The sequence below is a fragment of the Amia ocellicauda genome, chromosome 14 (assembly GCF_036373705.1).
Source record: "Amia ocellicauda isolate fAmiCal2 chromosome 14, fAmiCal2.hap1, whole genome shotgun sequence".
Taxonomy (NCBI): Eukaryota; Metazoa; Chordata; class Actinopteri; order Amiiformes; family Amiidae; genus Amia; species Amia ocellicauda.
This window is the reverse complement of record NC_089863.1, coordinates 16,902,717-16,921,166: the sequence shown is the minus strand read 5'-3', so window position 1 is coordinate 16,921,166 and position 18,450 is coordinate 16,902,717. Positions and strand designations below refer to the sequence as shown.

Here is an 18,450-nt window from a genome sequence, read left to right as displayed (position 1 = left end):
GAGTGTATATATATATGTATATATACAGAACAAAAATGAAATACAAGTGAAAGAACAGGGGCTCAGGGAAGAGGAGATTGCTGGGGCTGGGAATCTACCACCCTGTTTACCTCTGCCCCGAGTGGGGCCAACTTCAAGCACACTTTGAGCCCTGTTTGATAGGACAATAAAAAAGAAAAGAACAGACGTATATGGCGATACGAATTCCGTCCCGGTACCGAAGAGGCTGCGACAGTTACAGTGGACTTTCGGATTGAAGCCAGACCTCGCTGTAAACATTCAAACTTGGGCTCTCTCCCCCCCGCACCCCTCCCCCAAAACAGTAAGTGCTCTTAAAGTGAAAGGTCATTTTGTTTTAGTTTTGATTTTAGACAGTGACATGATTTCATATGTGCCTTTGTGTGACATTACAGTGAAGACTGCAATGGAAACAGTACTGACAGCTCTCCCTTTCCAGTCTACAGGGGAGGGAGAGTTGGACACGGCAGGTTGTTCAGAAGAGAATCACTCTTCACCCTCTTGTGCTTTTACACCCCACCGAGTGCAGTACAAGGCTTCCGATTGGCTGCCAAAGCGCAATGGACTGGACGACAGGCGATGGGATTGGCTGGGCCTCTCCGCACCCCTCTTCTCACGCAGTCCCACTGGTTCTTAAGAAGGCCCCTCCCCCTGGTCCAGGGCGATCCAGGCCTCCAGCTCGTCCAGCTTGGCGCAGAGCAGCGCATCCAGCTCCTCCAGGGAGAGGGGGGACGGGCCCTTGCCACCACCACCCCCTCCCCGCCGAGTCCGGGCCAAGCCGCCGCCCCCGGCCTTCCTGGAGGGCCCGCCCCCGAGGAATTTCCTGGGCTTGCGGGCCACGCCTGCCTCCGGGAAGTCCACCAATCGCTTGAGCCGGCGCTGGCCAATCAGAGACAGGGAGCCGTCCCGTCCACTGACTGGCACCTCAAAGATCGTCTCCAGGCGCCTGGATGCAGGAGAAGATTGTTTAAGAAAGACAGATTCATAAGCGATAGAAAGAAAATGTTAAGCAATAAATATAGAAAGAAAGAAAGGAGGTCAGAGATACAGAAAGACACAAGCAGAGACCGACTCACCCTTCTGGTGGTTTGCGGAAGTTCTGGTTGGTGTAGATCTCCTCCAGACTGAACTCCTTCTTATTCAGCCTGTAGAGAGAGAGAGAGAGAGAGAGCCACTGTCACTCACCCTGCACAGCACCGTCACACTTGTCACACTCTGCACAACTCTCACTCTCAGTACCTGACAGGTCTGGGCAGTCCCATTGGCGTGAGGTTGGTGGGGGGTTTTGGGGCAGTTTTACGGATTCGGATCCTGGACACCTTCCCTGTCACTCCCTGCTTGGGACAGTTAATCTGGACAGGGGGAGGAAAAAAAAAAGCTGTGGTCTAACCTGTTTGCTGTCAGCCAATTACAATTAGTATCATTCATAATAAATAGAACAATCATTCAAATATCATCATTATCAACAACAATCATTATTATTGTTCACAGCAATGTTCCGGGGTGTCCAAGCAGGGAGGTCAGTACCTTCATCTCTGAGTCCGACAGAGACCTCTCATCTCTGGTCTCCCGCACTTCCAGCTCCAGGGAGAAATCACCAGCTTCCTCTTCCTGCAGGGTCACGACCCCCGACCTCTCGCCCCTGCACGAATCCCCAGAACCCTGAGATGGGGCACTGACCACCCAAAACCAAAAAATAGATTAAAGAAGGGACTCGTACAGCTCATTAAACATACTTAGAAGGGAATCTAGTGGGGATATCTATGAATGCTGGTGCCCCTGATTTGCATATTTACCTGCACAGGCACTGGCCAAGCGTGAAGCAGCCGACCCTCCTTTTATAAGGCATGGGGGTAGAATATATTAAGCAACCTCCCTTAAACACACGATGGAGGAATAGATTAATGATAAACTGGAGATATGGTGGAGAGAAGAGAAAAACTGACTGGGACCCACATGTAAGTCAACATAAATTCACCCAGAGTGTGTAGTCAGGGCAGGCATAAGATTACCTGCAGAAGGAGGAGGTGGAGGCCAGTGATTGGCTGGAATCGGGCAGGACACAGGAAGAGGATCCAGGGAACAAGAAGTGCAGGGACGTGGCGGAGGAGGAGGAGGAGGAAGAGGTGACGGCGGCACTGGCAGAGGAACAGGAAACCAGATCGCCACCGGATTTGGAGCTACTGCTGCCCTCCTGGTTGCTGTGGCGCCGGGACAGGAATGCCAAGGGGCTGGACAGGAAACTGGAAGCCAGGGCGGAGAGAGAGGACGAAGAGGAGGAGGAGGAGGAGGATGAGGAGGTGGTGGTGGAGGAGGAAGAGGAGGAGGCTGAGGAGGCGAGATGACGGGAGGGGGTGCCGTAAAGACTGGTTCTCCCACTATTACAGCCGGGGTACACTTCCTTGCGCAGACACAAGGGGGCGATCTCCCTCTCAATTTCCACACTGCATACAGTGTGGCGGCGGAGGCGCTTGACAGAGGGGGGGCTATAGTGGCGGCAGGGCAGGGAAGAGGGGGGTCTGACCAGGGTAAATGGGGCTGGCAGGGAGCCGGGCCAGGGGCGGTCAGGGAGTGAAGAAGGGATCTCAGGGCAGGAGTAGCTTCGCAAGAGTCTCGGGGGGGTGCTACCTTGGCTGTGGACAGCTGGGGGCCTGCGCTCTTCTCTGGGGGGAGGGGTCCTGTTTTTCAGGGGATCTCCCTCCTCACCTCCTCGTTTGCATCTCCAGTTCTTCCTCTGTGGCCTCTGTGGCCTCTGGGCCTTCATGTCGGCTTCCCCCTCGTCTCCCTCTCGCCTCCTCTCCCTCGGCCCACTCTTCCTGCTCCCTTTCGGCCTCCCTCTGGGCCTGCGTAAGGACTGAACGCCCCCAGTCTCCCCGGAGCCAATAGGCGACTTCTTTCCATCCCCCTTCTCTCCCCCAGGGCTCCGGCGCAGCTCAGTGCAGCGGGACCCCATCCTTACAACTGCCCTCCTCATGGACCTCATGGGCAGCAGGGGCTCGGCTTGGCTCACCCTTCCCACGACCGGTTTCTCTTCATCCTTGGCAGCCGAAGGTGCTGCTACTCCCTTTGGCTGATGGGCAACACGCGGGGAAGCACGGAGCGGGGAGAGTGGGAGTCCGGCCGTCCTGTTGTAAGTCAAGCTGTCTGGGATCGAGAGGGCGGGGTGCGTGGGAGCAGGCGTCTCCTTCCTGGCCCTGCTGGAGACCCGGCGCATGGTGATGTGGGTGAAGTCTGACTGGCTGGGGAGGTGGGAGAGCTGGGGTTGGGCAGCCATGGGGGCACAGCCTGAAGCAGTGGGGTGAGCAGAAGAGCCTGTACTCTGGAGACGACTGCTTTGCCAAGACTCTTCTCCCAGCGCTTTCCCCAGGCTTCTCTGGCGCAGCCTCTCCGCCCTGGCACTAGCAATGCCCATTTGCGCTGGGGACACCCGCCTGCGATCAAACCGCTTCAGTGACACATACAGACTAGGGAAGCTGCCGGATTGCCCACAGGGGGATTTGGGGCTGCGCTTCCCCTTGCCCACATTGGATAGGGCCCCTGTTTGACACACCTCAGATGGACAAAGCCTCTGAGGTGCTGTCTGTCTGTCCACTCGGAGCAAACGGCTCTCGTACTCAGGGCCAGTCCCAATAGAAGCCGAAGACAAACATCTGCATGTCCCATCTCCATCGGCATTTGGGTGCCTGTGTTCTCTGGGCCCCTTGCCCTTCAAAGCCCTCCTCTTCGTCTGTCTCTCTGCTGTGGGACAGACAGCCATCCAGTCTTCCAGAGGTTTCCCAGACACCCCTACAGCTCCCCTGCTCTCCTCAGAAGGGAGCTGTTCTCCAGATGCCTTCCCGGTTGCCATCTGCGGCACTGGACATTCTGGGGAGACACTGGGGTCTGGAGTGGGGCCGTCTGTGGGACGCTTCCTCTTCCTGTGGCGGACAGGGATCACTTTGGGGTCGCCATTTCTAATCAGGGCAGCCCTGGCAGCAGGAGGGACGGGCTGCCCCAGTTTCAAGCTCTCCAAAGGGTGAACCAAGTCTGCGTCCTCTGTGGGTGGGGTCAGGGTGTGGTGGGGCTTGGCCTCTGTGCTACAATCCATTAAGGCAGAGCCAACAACAGAGGAAGAGGTGGAGGAAGTGTTGGTTTCTGAAGGAGGTGTGCACGAGAGCAAGGACGAAGAACCAAAGTCCTCACCGGCAGACACAGAGAACTCAGGTGATCCAGGCTGGCTTATGGGTAACCCAAGCACAGTTGACCCAGGACTGGGAGAACTGCCAGAATCTTCCAGTGAGGCGGCAGCAGGACCCAGTGTCGCGGCGCCTCCATCCTCCCCAGCAGGAGAGCGTCCATTTCCGTCCTGCGATGGCTGGGGGGAAGGGTGGCTGCATGGAACGGTTTGAAAACTGGATACCGTGGAACTGGAAGCAGAATAGGAGCTTGAACTTGATTCTGGGCTCCAATTTGATTCAGCTCTGGCCAGACGCCTCCCGAATCGCATAGACCTTGCAGTCACTGGGGGCTCTGTGGAACATCTCCCTGCTCCTACAACCTCCACCCCTGCTGCCCTGGCCCTGGCTGGGGACCCCGCAGGTGGGGGTGGGTGCCTCGCCTGTGGGGGCGATCGGGAGTGCGATCGGGAGTGCGACCTGCTGCGCTCCCTCCGTCTCGGGATTGTCCCCAGGCCTGCCATGACCTTCCTGGAGCCCATTCTGACGAAGGCTGGCTTCAGCAACCAATGGGGGTCCCTCCACGGCTGAAGTGGGCTGCTCCCTCGCCTGTTGCCCACTGACGACCTTGTCAGTCTGGGCCCTGGCTCCGACAGCCTCCTGCTAAGCCTGCCGGAAGTGGGCGTCTCCGTGTACAAACACCGCTCTCGTCGAGGCCTAGGGCATGATCTTGGCGACACCACTGGCCTGGCCTCTATTCCAGCACTGGCGCTGCTGCTATTAATACTGCTGCTTTGTGACTGGGCCGTAACTGATAGAGGGCTTTCCTTCTCTTCCTTTTTCTGGCACAGTCTAGCCGGTCCTGGGGAACTTCTCTGATGTACAGATCCCCTGACCTCCTCTCCCACCACATCAACACCTTTGACAGTTGTCCTCTTGGAGAGAGGGGGTGAATCCGTGTCGGGCTGCAACTCCACACCCAGCATCTCTCCCAGCTCCTGGCTTCTCAAAGCAGCATCTGGCAAGTCCCAGGAGGTGATTCCTCTTTGCTCTCGTCCCTTCCCCACCTCCCCTGGCAGTTCTTCAGAGACATGGTCCAGAGACATGGGGGCACAGGCCTCTGGGGACCGCAAAGGCCTGTCTGCATCTGGGAAAGGGATCGACCCGGACCAAGCAGCGGCCACAGCAGCAGACCAGGGTGGGCCAAGGGGCGTCTCCTGCTTCTCTGGGCCACAGCTGGTCAGGACGCCAACCCTGCTGCACTGTGCAGGAGAGCTGGCCGGGGTGGTGTAGTGGTCCTCAGCACAAGCCCAAGGTCCTGGAGAGGGCAGAGTCCGCCCCTCCTCACCAGCTGTCCCCGCATGCCCAGTCTGACCCGGGCAGTGAGTCTCTGGAGGCGTCTTAAAAGCCAGCGGCGAAAGTGCAGTGGGGGTCTGCGAGCTGGCGGAGGCATCAGCCCTCTTCTCCAGGATGGACGGGCAAGGGGCTGTGGAGTCCTTTTGGGGGGACATGGACGGGTGTTTCCACCAGGACAGACTGGACCACTGGGGCTGGGTTTCGGAGGGGTGGTCCAGGACAGAGGTGGTGCGAAGGGGGCTGGCAAGGGACTGCATCGCCTCCCTAAAGTCTGGGAGAAGGAGGCCCAGCTCTGGGATGGGCGAGGCCTTGAGGGGGGTTGACTGCTCCTCCACAGCCGCAGCACTACCCCTGGAGCCCAGGATTCTGGTCAAGGGAGGCCCGTGCTCCTCTCCTGTGCCCGAGTCCAAGGAGGAGGGGGAGAGGCCCTGGGAGGTGACCGGAAGAGGGTCAAGCTGGAGACGGATTCTGACCCTGGAGCCTGGGGTGTCCCCCGCTGTGCGTCTGTGACCCTGGGCGGTCTCAGCACCCTCCACGCCCACCCTGCCCTGTCCCTGGTGTGGGGGCGCGTTGGGTTCTGGCACGCCATCGGCAGGGGTCGGAGAGTCGGAGGGCTGTTCCTCTGGGACCACCCCCCTGGCCGCCCCTTCGATGGGCTTGAACATGCGCACGGGCGACATGACGATCTCCGTGAAGCTGGCCACTTTCGACTTGAGGGACTGGAAGAGTGGGCCAATCACCCAGCGCCTCAGGGCAGCCGGGGGCGGGCTCTCGGGGTCGCAGCCTCCAATCACGGCTGGTGAGAGAGGAAGAGCATTCAGTGAGAGGGTAAGATCTACGCAGCTGACTTTGTGTGTGTCAGTATACAGAACAAAAACAGAAGCCAGACAGTGAAGCAGTTCAAATACTGAGAGTCAAACTGATAAGATAGGATAGAGTGGATAGTGTAAGGTGATAGAGCCGCTGTACTGTATACACAATAGACCCGTTTGCCTAACCTGGACTAAGATCTGATTGGCCCTCAGGTTGCCGCTCCGGTTTAATTTCTGATTGGTCACTCCCCAGGTCAGAATGCTCAAGCCCCACCCCCAGTCTCTGACTCTCCTCTGATTGGTGCGTGACGGCTGCTGGTTTGTGTCTGGAACCCTTAAGCCCTTTGTTTCTGTGAAGACAAAACGTACAGGGATTAAAACGTACACGCATACTAACCAGGGTTTCCCCCAAAAATGTGAATAGGCACGGCAGTCTGTCATTCTGTGTCCATCTGTGTGTCTAGCAGTGTGTGTGTGTGTGTGTGTGTGTGTGTGTGCTGTTCGGTGTGCGTCTGTGTCTCTCTCTCTCTCTGGGTGGGTGGGTGGGTGTCATTTGATGTCCGTCTGTGTCTCGGTCTTCGGGCGCTTGTTGTTCATTGTGTCGAGGAGCGAGCGAGAGTGAGCTGTGTGAGGTGCTGCCCTGGACTAAGATCAGTACGACTATATGGCGGAACACAGCTCAACTACTCCAGGAACAGTGACAGGGCTTCTCAGTGGTGTGGCTGTGTTTATACTGTTATATTCCAGATGTTTTCTGTACTCATCCGATTTCATACTCACCTGGGAGCATCGCAAGCTGCCGTCCTTCTAGCATTTTTCTATAAAAAAAACATAAGTTTTTAAAAGACACATGTAGTGCATTTAATCTCTTTATGCATGTAAAATTACAGTATATATTAGACACAGAGAGGAATACTGCCATGCCTCCCCAGAGTAGTTTCTAGAGCAGCAAGTACAGTTGGAATGTCTTCCATTACTTCCGATTGTATCGATCTGCTGACCTCCCTCTGGTCCACCTCATTCTGCTCCTAGTTCTTCTTGCACTCTCTCTCTTCCCTTGTGCAGTCTCTCAATCTCTCTCCTTGTCTAGAGTGCACACTTTCTTTTCTGCACATTATCCACTCAATTACACTCAACACTGCATCACAAACACATACACGCACTCACTCTAGGATCAGTACAGTCCCTGTGCTCTACGTTGTACAATCTCCCTCTCTCTCTGTGTGTTAGTGCAGCCGAGTGTGAACAGCGATCTGCTCCCATTATCCACTTAATTACACACCACACTGTATCGCTATACTGCCTTGGGACAAACTTGCCCAGTCACACACTCGCACACGTACGCTGCCTGAGACAGACAGTAGCGCACATCCTGCACACAGAAATAAAACTGTAGAGGCACAGAATGCAACCTGAAGACAGCCAGGAACACCACGCATTCACCAACAGAGAAAATATGAGCCACCACATCTACAGTGACACACTTTGTCCTGCACTGATTTAAGCAGAAAGTGTGTCATACAGACCGACACAAATAGAACAGAACTTCATATTCACACTGTAAAATTATCACACTAATCCTTGTGGAAACCAATATTTGGAGCTTCCAGTTTTGTTTTATCATTGGAAGTGGCTGATTTCCCCACATTTCTGCCCACCTGGGGCTGATAACTCCACACACACCAACTCCCAGCAGTTCTGGCAGCCCTCCATTCCCTCCTCTACCACTCCCACCAAACAGCACCCTATTATCACCCTATTAGACCCTTAGATTAAAACACAAGAGACCAAGTTGCTCTAAAGGACCCGAGCCCAGATACAGAATATGACTTAAGGGCCCAATCACTTAAGTATTAAATAAGGCACCTTTTTCCTTAAGTAAAACAATGTCAATGTTATTTTGTGCAATAACCTTAAACATATGATTTTATATTGTTTTTTTGCTGTCTTATAGTTGCACAGTATTCCTTTCCCACCCATCTGTTATTGTTATTCTCTGTTCTGTGAAGTGCTGTCATTTCCTTGTGCTGGATAAACAAAACGTATTATTGAAGAGGAGAATAATTTGGTGTTAATTACAGTTTGGGATAGTGCCATAAGTGACAATAACACAGTAATGGAGGTTCTGTTTGTCCCTGGTCTGGCGGACAGATGTACAGAATTAGAGAGAGATGGGGGTGGGTTGGGACTGACTGTGTGTTTGCTAACAGGCTGGACTCTGCGGTGGGGCCCAGGGGAGGGAGGGGCCACTCTCCTCAACTTGGTTGCACGAGTCACACAGATGCCCACCTAGAGAGAGAGAGAAAGAAAGGGAGAGGTGAGGTAGCACTTATCGATTGACTGAGTGACAGTGCAGTGTTAAGATACTGCAACAGAGACTGGGACAGAGAGGGAGTCAATACATTAATCAATAATACACAGTGACTGATTGAGTGAAGGTGTCCACTTACTGACACTTGGTATCTGTATTAACACTGCACTGAAAAAAGAGGAGATGGGGGGGGGATCACACAGATGCACTCAATGGCTGATGTAATCGGGGAAGGGGGGGTGGAAAGAGACCCACAGGGTGATGTGGAGACAACGGCTGTCCTCTCTTCTCCCTTGGAGGAGGAGTCTGGCTGGCTCTCCTTGGTTCCCTCCCTGTCTTCTCCTCCTGGCTCCCTCGCTCCAATGCACACAGCAGGCGCCCACTCCTCCTCCTCTTATGTACCTCCATCCCTCCATCTTCACAGGACCTGCAAGGACAGAGAGAGCGAGAGAACAATGAGCTAGAGAAAGGAGAAGGAAGGGGTGACAGAAGGGGATAAACGGAAGCCCAAATGTGACAAAGGAGAGGAAAAAGCAATGGAGAGACAACCCTTAGTAGAGTGGACATCGTAAACAGAGAGGGAGACGGGGAAGGAGGGAGAGGGATAGTAAGCAGTGGGAGAGACTGCGCGATGCTAGATTGAGAGAGGGAGAGAGAGCGGTAGAAAGAGAGAGAGAGAGAGATGTGTACTTGAGACAGTGGAATGACACCATAAGTAGCGATTGAGAAAGAGAAGAAGGAGCAACTTGGATGAGGGAGAGAGTGAATGGTGCATCTGAGTGACAGTGGGATGAGAGATTGACAGAGAAATCGAGAGTTGGATAAAGAATTAGAGAATGGTGTACCAGAGAGAGAGAGAGAGAGAGAGAGCTGTACCTGAAAGACAGAGGGGGCAGGGTGCACGGGGGGGGCTGGGTGTTGGCACAAGGGGAGGTGTGGTGCGGGGGAGAGGGGGCCCCCGGCTCTCCTTCCATGGGACAACACGACTGAAGGGTACAGGAGGAGGGGAGGGGGTGCAGGGGGCAGGGGGCAGGGAGTGGGGGAGGAGTGGGGGGAGTCAGGGCCCCCTGTCTCTCCCCCAGCAGATCGGTGTGCCTCTCAGCTCTGCAACGACACAAATACAAATCAGCACTCCAGTACAACTTCAGACTGACCGACCATCCCACCAACAGGCCACACACACACACTCACATAAGGACCACTGTGTTAAGGCAATAGCTGTGATTTTTCAGGCAGCTGTCGCCAGACTTTCATACTGAACACTATCTGGCTGTGTGCATTAAAATGCAAGAAAGCACAATGCAGATCTACCATGCTTGCAGTACAAAACGGCAGCGAGTTTCAGATGTTTGCAAGAGGCAAGCAAGCAGCTCCGATCTCACTAATCCACATCCACCATCCCCTCGTAAGGCAAATGTGCAGAACGGTTACTTGATCTCCAGTACAGTTAAACCACAGATACAGACTCCCATAGAACAGATCCCAGGTAAACTAAATGTAGGCAAAAAAGCAGATGCACACTTGAAACTCAAGGGTAGATCACCTGTCCACCTGAAAACGAGGAAAAAAGCCCTCAGTCAGTTTGAAATCTGCAGCACTGACTGTGTAAGTCAAGTAGACAGTGAAAACCACAGCCCCGTCATACTCCCTATGATGGAAATTTCCAACACCCAGAGAGTTGGTATTGGCTGCAAGACACATGTGCTGAAGTATGGGTTACCTGTATGGGCTTCAGGCCTTCCTTTCCGGCTCTGCTCTTCGTAAAAAAGTTGGGAGTCAAAAGGTTTGTAGGCAAATGTACGATTTTTATTATTTTTTAACAAGAATATTGTCACCCAATTTGCCCCTGCATTGTATTGCTATAGAAACGAGACGTCGGCGGTGGTTTATTTTTAAAACCGACTTGTAAAGTTGACAAAATATACTACTGTGATTGTCCTGATTATTATTAAATAGGATATTCAATGCACTGGCAATATGGCTGTCGCTTTAAAACACACCATCACCTCACACCCGTGGAAATCCTGAGAACAACGCCTAAAAGCGGCCAGGCTGACTCTACCCATCCTTCAACTGGCATGAACACACACAAACCGGTGGCAGCTTCACGAAACAGACCCACCTATAGTGTCTGAAGGAGAAGGCAAAACCTCCACCACCACCACGTAATACAGTTACTGAAACGAAGGGGCGGCGAGGGTAAGTTTCGGGACCCGACCTATGCGCGACAGCGGCCGGTCAACCTGCTCCTGCGCGGCACAGCGCCGGCCGTCCAGTCCGCGCAGAGTAAAGCGGTATTTCGGTGCAGCTGCGAGTGTCAACCGCAAAAACAAGTTACAGTAACAGCCGCATGCACGTACATATCCAAACAGAAACACGCTCTGTAACGCCGTCGCTCGGGTTATTTTGTTTTTTGAACTGCACCCTTCCTAGCATTAATTTCGGCAAATGCGTTTTGATGGCTGATTTGGACTTTTTAACCCTAAAACCCGCTCTGAACCGGCTCGCTCCCCTCCCGCTCTTTTTCAGTGCATATCTAGGCTAACATTACCCCCCCCCCCCCGGCCAGTTGCAATCTTTTACCCGCGTTATTAAAATCCCCAATTATCAATGTTATCCCCGCATTAGTGCGCCGCTCCGCGTTAACCATTTCGTTCCCTCCCTTGACAGACAACCTAACTAGCCGCTCTCGCCGTCTCCTCCCGCAGCCAATCGCCGGCCGGGATGCTGGTACCCGAGCCCGCCTCCGGCTTTCCCTCCCGAAGGGCCACTGGAGAGGTCAACCAATCCGCGCCAGCCGGACTGCATCGTCTTGACCAATCGGAGGCGAGGTCTTGGGGAAGGGAGCCAATGGAGAGGCAGGACGGCAGGCTGTGACCTGAGATGAACCAACAGCTGCTGAACTCGGGCTCTGCCAATGGCGGCGCTGGATGTTGGAGGGCTGCCCAATCAGGCGTAAGTAACGACGAGGGTGCGAGGGGTGGGTCTTACGAGTGTTTGGGGAAGCCGAGGTCCTTAAAGCTGCAACGCTTGTGACGTGTGGAGACGAAGCGAGGGACGCGTTTCTGTGGAGCATCAAACGGGGACAGTACGGAATACCTTACCATCCCTGCATGTGGAAGCCTCTGTTGGACACAAGTTACTGAATTAGGGGCAATTTACTTTTTTAAGTCTTCCTTTCTCAAGAACACGTTTTAACAGTAATCTTTATACCAAATGCCAATTCAAAAAGACTTCAAAATAAAATTTTGGAATTTCCATCCCCATTGCCTCTGCTTTGCACTTTCTTGATGTTTATATGTACAGAATCAGTGTCATAAAATGCCAATCTTTTAGTAGTTTAAAGCTTTTTTTAATTTTATGAACTCAAACCCACCTGACATTGTCACACTTTTAACACTCCTTGATTTCCTTTGGCTGAGAGTCTACAGTACTGAAACACCAAGTTAAAGGTTATATATTCAATACACTCAGCCAACTCAAATCCTTTCCCCTCCTGTATCCCTCTTATATTTAATCCGTCGATGGACTTGATTTCCATACAGGGGCGCTGTGGCTTGACTAACCAAGGAAACTGTCTGCCAACACACCCACCCCAACTCAGGAGGCAGATGGTTATTTTTATCTTGCCCCCTTTGTTGTCCCATCAAACCTTATCCTATCCTATACTAATCCTCCCAATCTAATAGAAATTAGTAATAATGCAAATATACAAAGTTTTCTCTGTTGTTCTGTATCAGGTGTCTTGATGGCATTCTGACTTTAGTCTGTCGTGTCTGGAATAAAGACAGAGCTCACTCCCACAAAGCTTGAGATCCAGCGTCTCTAGTTTATTAAAAATAGGAGGATTCATTAAAACGCAAGAACATAAGAGCAATTGGGAACATTTACAACAGGACCACTTTACAGAGCATCGTATGCAAGTCTGTGTGTGTTTGTCTGTCTGTCTGTGTTTGGCTCCTATTGGAATCCACCCCCATCCCCAAACTAAACTCCAAAAATAAAAAAAGTCACTACAATCTGAAGAACAAACGCAGATTGAGAATTCAGAAGGGAGATTCCTGAAGACTGAAGAGCAAATAGACCAGTGCTGCCCAATCCAGGACCTGGGGGCCACAGTGTCCACGGCAGAGGTGTCAGTCAGGCTCCAGCTCGGGGGGTAAGGGATGGGGCACAGGATCTCCTGGTTGTTGTTCCAGCCCAGCTCTCCTTAACCGCTCTAATTGAAGGATGCACTGAGTTCTCTCTCTCTCCAGACTCCCAATCTAAAGTAATCCAATTATTTAATCAGCTACAATTGTCAGCCCTATTAGGCCAGCCACAGAATTGATTCTCTCAGATGGCCATCTGCTAATTCCACCCACTTTATTTGGAAACTAAAACACACCAACAGCTAAAGAAACCAAGCCCCTATGACATCAGAGAAGATGCTTGTTGATTGGTTACTGTATTTTTACTTATTAAAGCCAAGAATTGGCTCGAGTTTGCTTCTCATTGATATTCATTTGGTTCTCACTTAGCCGAGACTTAAAGAAAAAAAACAAAAAAACAACCACAAACAAGACCTGGAATAAAAGCTGTAGGTGGAATTCCAATAGAAATAGAGTGATATTGTGTGTCCGTCAGTCTCTGTACAACTCTGTGTGTGATCCTGAGTCTGTCTGTCGGTGAGTAGATCTCTGTACATTCCTGTATGTCTGTCTCTTAATGTCCGTCTGTGTGTGTGTGTGTGTGTGTGTGTGTGTGTGTGTGTGTGTGTGTGTGCTACTGCACGTCAGGTATAGAGCTCAAAGTCCAGTCTCTTGGAGTTGTAGAACTGTCCGTTGGTCTGTCCAATCCGGCGACAATAGACCCCATCCTTAAAATAGCCCTGATCAACCCATTCCTGAGAAAGGGGTAGGGAGAGAGAATAGGAGAGGAATGTTAATACAAACATACTGACTGGACATCAACAGTACATTAACACTGAAGCTCAGAGAAAAGTTAAATTTGACTTATTTGACACTACAGTACAATACTATACATCAATAACACAGTAGTGAGAGAGACACACAGAGAACTGAGTGACTGGACAATCTAGTACAATACTATACATCAATGAGAGAAAGAGAGAGAGAACTGAGTGACTGACTGAACAATGTTGTACAATACTATATGTCAAGGGTTCCCCAGGGGCCAAATGCGGCCCTCGTGGATGTTTGGCGTGGCCCCCCAAAGCCAACTACCCTTTTTCTGAATCTGTACTATATTTTTACTTTCTGAACATTTTGTGTTACAAATTGCAGATATAATTTGGGGGGAAATAATTAAACCATTAAAGTTCATGAATGTTCCCTGAGATGTATAGGAAATAAAAATTTATGATTTGGGACATATTTCGTTTTCATTGGTGGTTGATTTTTCTACTGCAGCGCCCCATCCCATGCAGCCTCTGGAAATTGGCCCTCCATCACCAGACATTGGGAACCCCTGCTATACATCAATAACACAGTAGTGAGAGAGAGAGAGAGACGTACAGACTCAGAGAGAGATAACCGAGTGACTGACTGGACAACGTAGTACGCTGTACTGAGCCAGAAGGGGAAAAAATCCACACTGAGGACTGATTGACACCACAGCAACTTTAACTGGCCCTGGCTCGGACTCTAACTGATGTGCCGACTGCAGTGACTTTAGCAATGCTCGGCTGGCTCCCCGGCCCTTGTCGTCCTTGAGCACTGAGACTCTGTGGTGAGGGGCCCACCTGCATCTGTTGACTGGTGAAGGGCCCATACAGCTCTGACTGCTCTCCACTCTCCCACTTATACTCCCACATGACCTCCTCACTCGCTGCCAGAGACACAAAGCATGGGAACACACAGTCTTATACAGCAAAACATACCATCTCACACACCAATACATTTGAACTGTTAACACACTGAAATAGACATTCAGACCATCTTATACGGGTATAACTCGCTTGGCACAAGAGAGAGGTTCCAGAAGAATTAATCCCAAACAAAATGAAGGGTCGTTAATCCATTGAATTAACATGGACGCGTTTCATGAATACAAAAAACTAACATACTGATATAAATGTGCTGTTAATCAGCAATTAGGCTTTGATAAATTAATAATTCAAATAATAAATTCAATGTATTTATCATCATTTAAATCTGCCAAAAGTGCCCATCTCCTGACTGATGCTCTCTCGCTTCATTTTAGATTCTTCCTCCCACATTAATTTCCATCAGATTTGGAGCCCAATATTATATTTTGTTGGTCCTTTATATATATATTTGTAGAACTAAAATAATGCATCTAAATTGATCTACCGTTGTCAACACTTTATTCAAGGGGAGGGGAAGTTAGTCTGATGGCAGTTAATTACTTTTGGATTATTTTAATTGTTTATTTGTTTATCTTTGTTGTGTTTATCAATCTGTACAGCACTCTGTGTCTACCCACTAATACAATTTTTTTTTTTTTAAATTGATTGAGTTAAGGAAAATGAGCTTTGTTTGATTTGACTCACGTTGTGGATCTGAATGTTTTTGTTTTTAAATGACCGAACATAAGAACAAAGTTTACAAACGAGAGGAAGCCATTCGCCCCATCATGCTCGTTTGGTGTCCATTAATAACTAAGTGATCCAAGGATCCTACCCAGTCTATTTTTAAATGTTCCCAAATTTTCAGCTTCAGCCACATCGCTGGGGAGTTTGTTCCAGATTGTGACGACTCTCTGTGTTAAGAAGTGTCTCTGGTTACTGAATAACCGAACATTATTTTAAGCAGCGATGCCATTTACATTTTTTAATTATGAAGCATTTTAAAATGATTGAATATTTATTGATGAATGAGTGTGCTACGAATCCATGCATAGCGGGGTATACCTGTACTGCAAAACAAACGTTTCACCATGTGTTGTACCGGAACACAGCTCAGTCTTACAGTCATAAAGTACTACTCACTATCACAAACTATTGTACCGCAAGGCAAAGTATTATCACTCATGCATTGTGACTTTGATAGACTCACTGCAATATACTAAACAATTGTTCACTACATATTAGACACTCACACACACTGGTCATGTATGATTCCATTATAACAGTGCCTTCCTCACCTATGCCACTGTCTTCTGCCTCCTCGTCCTCTCCCTCACTCTCCTCCTGTCTTTTCCTCGCAAGCTCCTTCCCGTCGATCTCCTCAGCGAACATATCCAGTTCATCCTCCTCCTCCTCTTCCTCCCCCTCTCCTCCCATCTTCTTTTTCTTGGGGACCTTGGAGGCTTTGGCCTTTAACCTGTAGGCCAGGGTTTCATAGGTCTTCTGGTAGATCTCAAACTCCCCAGACGCCACCAGTCGGTCAGCCAGGGCGGTCAGTCTGTCCAGTTTCTCCGTGTCCCTGTCTGTCTGCCCCACTGCATCCCCCCCACCCGCCTCCTGCCCCCTCCCTCTGCCTCGCCCTTGCCCCCTGCCCTTGCCCAGCCCCCCCAGCCTCCGCAGGGCCTTGGCGACCGTCTCCCCTGGCAAAAGCATCTCGATCACGGCCTCCGTCAGCTGTTTGCGATCCATGGAAGCCAGGGGGTCTGTCCCGGCCCCTCCACCCCCTTCATCCTCTCCGTCGCTCCCTCCCTCCTCCATCTCCTCCTCCTGCTGCTGCCCGTCTCTCTCCTCTCTCTTCTTCTCCTCCTCCGCCTCGTCCTCATCCCCTGCTCTCCTTGTGCGCTTGGCTGACAGTCCTTTCTTTTTCTTCATGGGGCGCTCTCTGATCTTCACCTGGGAGAGAGAGAGAAAGAGCGAGAGTGGGTGAGTAGAGTGCCTATGGTGTTTACTGTGTAACTGTGTGTCACATACAGTATTTGCATATGACAGGAAGTTAATTCTGCATGAATGACAACATGTAATCCAATGTGATGCGTCTCTTATGGTCCACAGGGACCTGCCAATTAAGGTTCTCCTTTTGATTTTGCGCCGCTACAGAGTGCGTGTATGAGAGTGTGTAAACCAGTGTGTGTAGTATACAATGTGTGCAGTGTACATAATCCTGTGCGTTACCCAGTCAATGTTGTCAAGCCAGTTGTCTCTGATCTGTTCCTCTTTTTTCAAGAAGTAGTTGCCCTCAGAGTCAAAGTGGCCTTCCTGCATTTCCTCATCCAGGTTGAAGGGCGTGATGCGCACCCCCTCGTCAAAGTCAATCGTGGCAGACTCCTGACCTGGACCGAGAGATAAAGGGAAGGAGGGAGGGTGAGAGACGGAGAGAAAGAGAAAAGCACATTCTAATTCTACTGGTGTATTCATCGCTGTACGGGTTTGAAAGAAAATAAAAAAAAAAAATTCTATTGATCTAAATCCTAATTCTCGCAGTTAATATTAATGAATACACTCTCTCACTCACCAGCTCTTGGAGACATTCATTAAGATTCCCATGCATGCTTTATTACTAAGGATACACACACACAGATACCCAATATGAATAGGAACAGACACACTTGACAGGCAGAGCGCGTACCTTCCACGTCGTCGCTGGCCAGCATGTCGTACTTCTGTGCGTCTCCCTCGTCCCCCTCATCCTCTTCGTCGCTGTCCAGAGAGTGCTTCCCTTTGAACCTGGAGCCCGGACCACTGACCCCCGCACTCTCACACAGCTACAGACAGAGGGGTGTTAATCCAGACGCACTGCCCCTCTCACACTGCTACACAGAGTACAGTGTGGAAGTGTGTACAGTACATACAATGCATCTATGGAGCGTGTACTATGTGTATGTGTTTGCAGTGGATATATACCATGCATACAGTAAAAAAAAAACACATTGTGTATAACCAGTACTGTGTGTAAAGAGAGCTGCACCTTTTTCTTGGGGATCTCCTCCTCCAGATCAGCCAGATCATACTCCCCCACCCCCTCCTCAAATGTCACCTTCCTCTTTGACATCTTTGAAAGAAGAGAGTATGAGCAATAATTAAGTAACACCACGCCGACAAACAATCTCATTCAAACAGACAGCAGCATTGCCTAAAACAAAACACTACTTTTTTTACTCCTACACACAGTGGGCACAGTATCGCCGGGGACTCCTGCCAGCTAACGCATTTCCATTAAAACTACTGCACGCTGGCGTTCAATTATCCCACCTGTGTTTCCGTAGGCGCCGCAGTTTTGTGTGGTGGGGAGGGGGGTGGCATATACGCAGTAACCTAATTTTAAAGTACGTTGGCCTTTTATTTTTCGCAAACGGGATCGGATTTTAAAAGCGTTACGTCCATATCGACGATGCGAAGTTTATACCCAGTTGCAGCCAAGACCACCTTAAACCATTGAATAAACCAGAGACATTGCTTCATTATGTTACACCCACACGGCTACTCTAAAAATACAGGAATCCACAAATAGAGTCATGTTTACTTGTTGTGCACTACCTCGCAAGCGCCGTTTAAATCTCAATATCAAGGCACATGCACGGTGTCAGAAGCGGACCGGCTGAGACAGATATACACGCCATTGTTAGTCTCATACACGCATAAATCGTATTTACCTTTGGTAGAGTTTGCGACGTGCTCTACTCTGGCGCCATATACACACAAGCCAAGTTGAGGAAGTGACGTAAAGAAAGAGAGCCGGAGCTGGGGCGGACGTCTTCACTCCGTTTGGAACCAATGGAGAGGGCAGTGAGGGCAAGCCGTCGCGTTGAGATGACGTCATGACAAAAATCGAGGGAAATACAAGCGCAGTAGCGTAGTTTGAAGACTTTCTGTACCACAAACGTAACATGGATGTAAAACCCAAGATCAATAATAACTAAAAATCTACTTTAT

The 18,450-nt window shown here is 50.5% G+C and overlaps 3 protein-coding genes across 4 annotated transcripts; all 3 read right to left on the bottom strand.

Annotated features, from left to right (window-relative positions):
- Positions 1-8: 8 nt before the first annotated feature.
- On the bottom strand, positions 9-5,831 carry LOC136767730 (serine/arginine repetitive matrix protein 2-like). Its single transcript, XM_066721675.1, has 5 exons — positions 2,031-5,831; positions 1,546-1,693; positions 1,258-1,370; positions 1,095-1,163; positions 9-964 (listed from the first exon to the last, which is right to left on the bottom strand). The coding sequence occupies exons 1-5, from the start codon at positions 5,783-5,785 to the stop codon at positions 652-654; spliced, it is 4,398 nt and encodes a 1,465-aa protein (XP_066577772.1). The 5' UTR covers positions 5,786-5,831; the 3' UTR covers positions 9-651.
- On the bottom strand, positions 5,793-11,645 carry LOC136767310 (uncharacterized). The gene is made up of 8 exons (XM_066721082.1): positions 10,372-11,645; positions 9,528-9,755; positions 8,907-9,078; positions 8,534-8,629; positions 7,121-7,158; positions 6,527-6,690; positions 5,832-6,324; positions 5,793-5,799 (listed from the first exon to the last, which is right to left on the bottom strand). Exons 2-8 carry the CDS (start codon positions 9,623-9,625, stop codon positions 5,793-5,795), a joined length of 1,068 nt encoding a protein of 355 aa, XP_066577179.1. The 5' UTR covers positions 9,626-9,755; positions 10,372-11,645.
- Positions 11,646-12,460: 815 nt separating this feature from the next.
- cd2bp2 (CD2 (cytoplasmic tail) binding protein 2) lies at positions 12,461-18,258 on the bottom strand. 2 transcript variants are annotated; one of them, XM_066721920.1, is made up of 8 exons: positions 18,171-18,258; positions 17,486-17,569; positions 17,147-17,282; positions 16,693-16,850; positions 15,759-16,413; positions 14,395-14,480; positions 13,416-13,536; positions 12,461-13,385 (listed from the first exon to the last, which is right to left on the bottom strand). In XM_066721920.1, the coding sequence occupies exons 2-7, from the start codon at positions 17,567-17,569 to the stop codon at positions 13,426-13,428; spliced, it is 1,230 nt and encodes a 409-aa protein (XP_066578017.1). In that variant the 5' UTR covers positions 18,171-18,258; the 3' UTR covers positions 12,461-13,385; positions 13,416-13,425. The 2 variants fall into 2 exon arrangements, with proteins under 2 accessions (XP_066578017.1, XP_066578016.1); XM_066721919.1 differs by having other exon boundaries at positions 12,461-13,536.
- Positions 18,259-18,450: the final 192 nt, after the last annotated feature.

Bases quoted from the DNA above. Each gene is read 5' to 3' on its own strand.
- LOC136767730 (XM_066721675.1), bottom strand. From the start codon at position 5,785: ATGCAGTCCCTTGCCAGCCCCCTTCGCACCACCTCTGTCCTGGACCAC. The intron at 1,694-2,030 runs GTAATCTTATGC...TTGGGTGGTCAG, and splicing joins TCCACCTCCTCCTTCTGCAG to TGCCCCATCTCAGGGTTCTG. The intron at 965-1,094 runs GTGAGTCGGTCT...TCCTGCATCCAG, and splicing joins TTCCGCAAACCACCAGAAGG to GCGCCTGGAGACGATCTTTG.
- cd2bp2 (XM_066721919.1), bottom strand. From the start codon at position 17,569: ATGTCAAAGAGGAAGGTGACATTTGAGGAGGGGGTGGGGGAGTATGAT. The intron at 16,851-17,146 runs GTACGCGCTCTG...CTCTCGGTCCAG, and splicing joins GGCCAGCGACGACGTGGAAG to GTCAGGAGTCTGCCACGATT. The intron at 14,481-15,758 runs GTGAGGAAGGCA...TGTCTCTGGCAG, and splicing joins GGCAGAAGACAGTGGCATAG to CGAGTGAGGAGGTCATGTGG.
- LOC136767310 (XM_066721082.1), bottom strand. From the start codon at position 9,625: ATGGAAGGAGAGCCGGGGGCCCCCTCTCCCCCGCACCACACCTCCCCT. The intron at 9,079-9,527 runs GTACAGCTCTCT...CTGTCCTTGCAG, and splicing joins CTGCCCCCTCTGTCTTTCAG to GTCCTGTGAAGATGGAGGGA. The intron at 6,325-6,526 runs GTTAGGCAAACG...CTCTCTCACCAG, and splicing joins CCAATCAGATCTTAGTCCAG to CCGTGATTGGAGGCTGCGAC.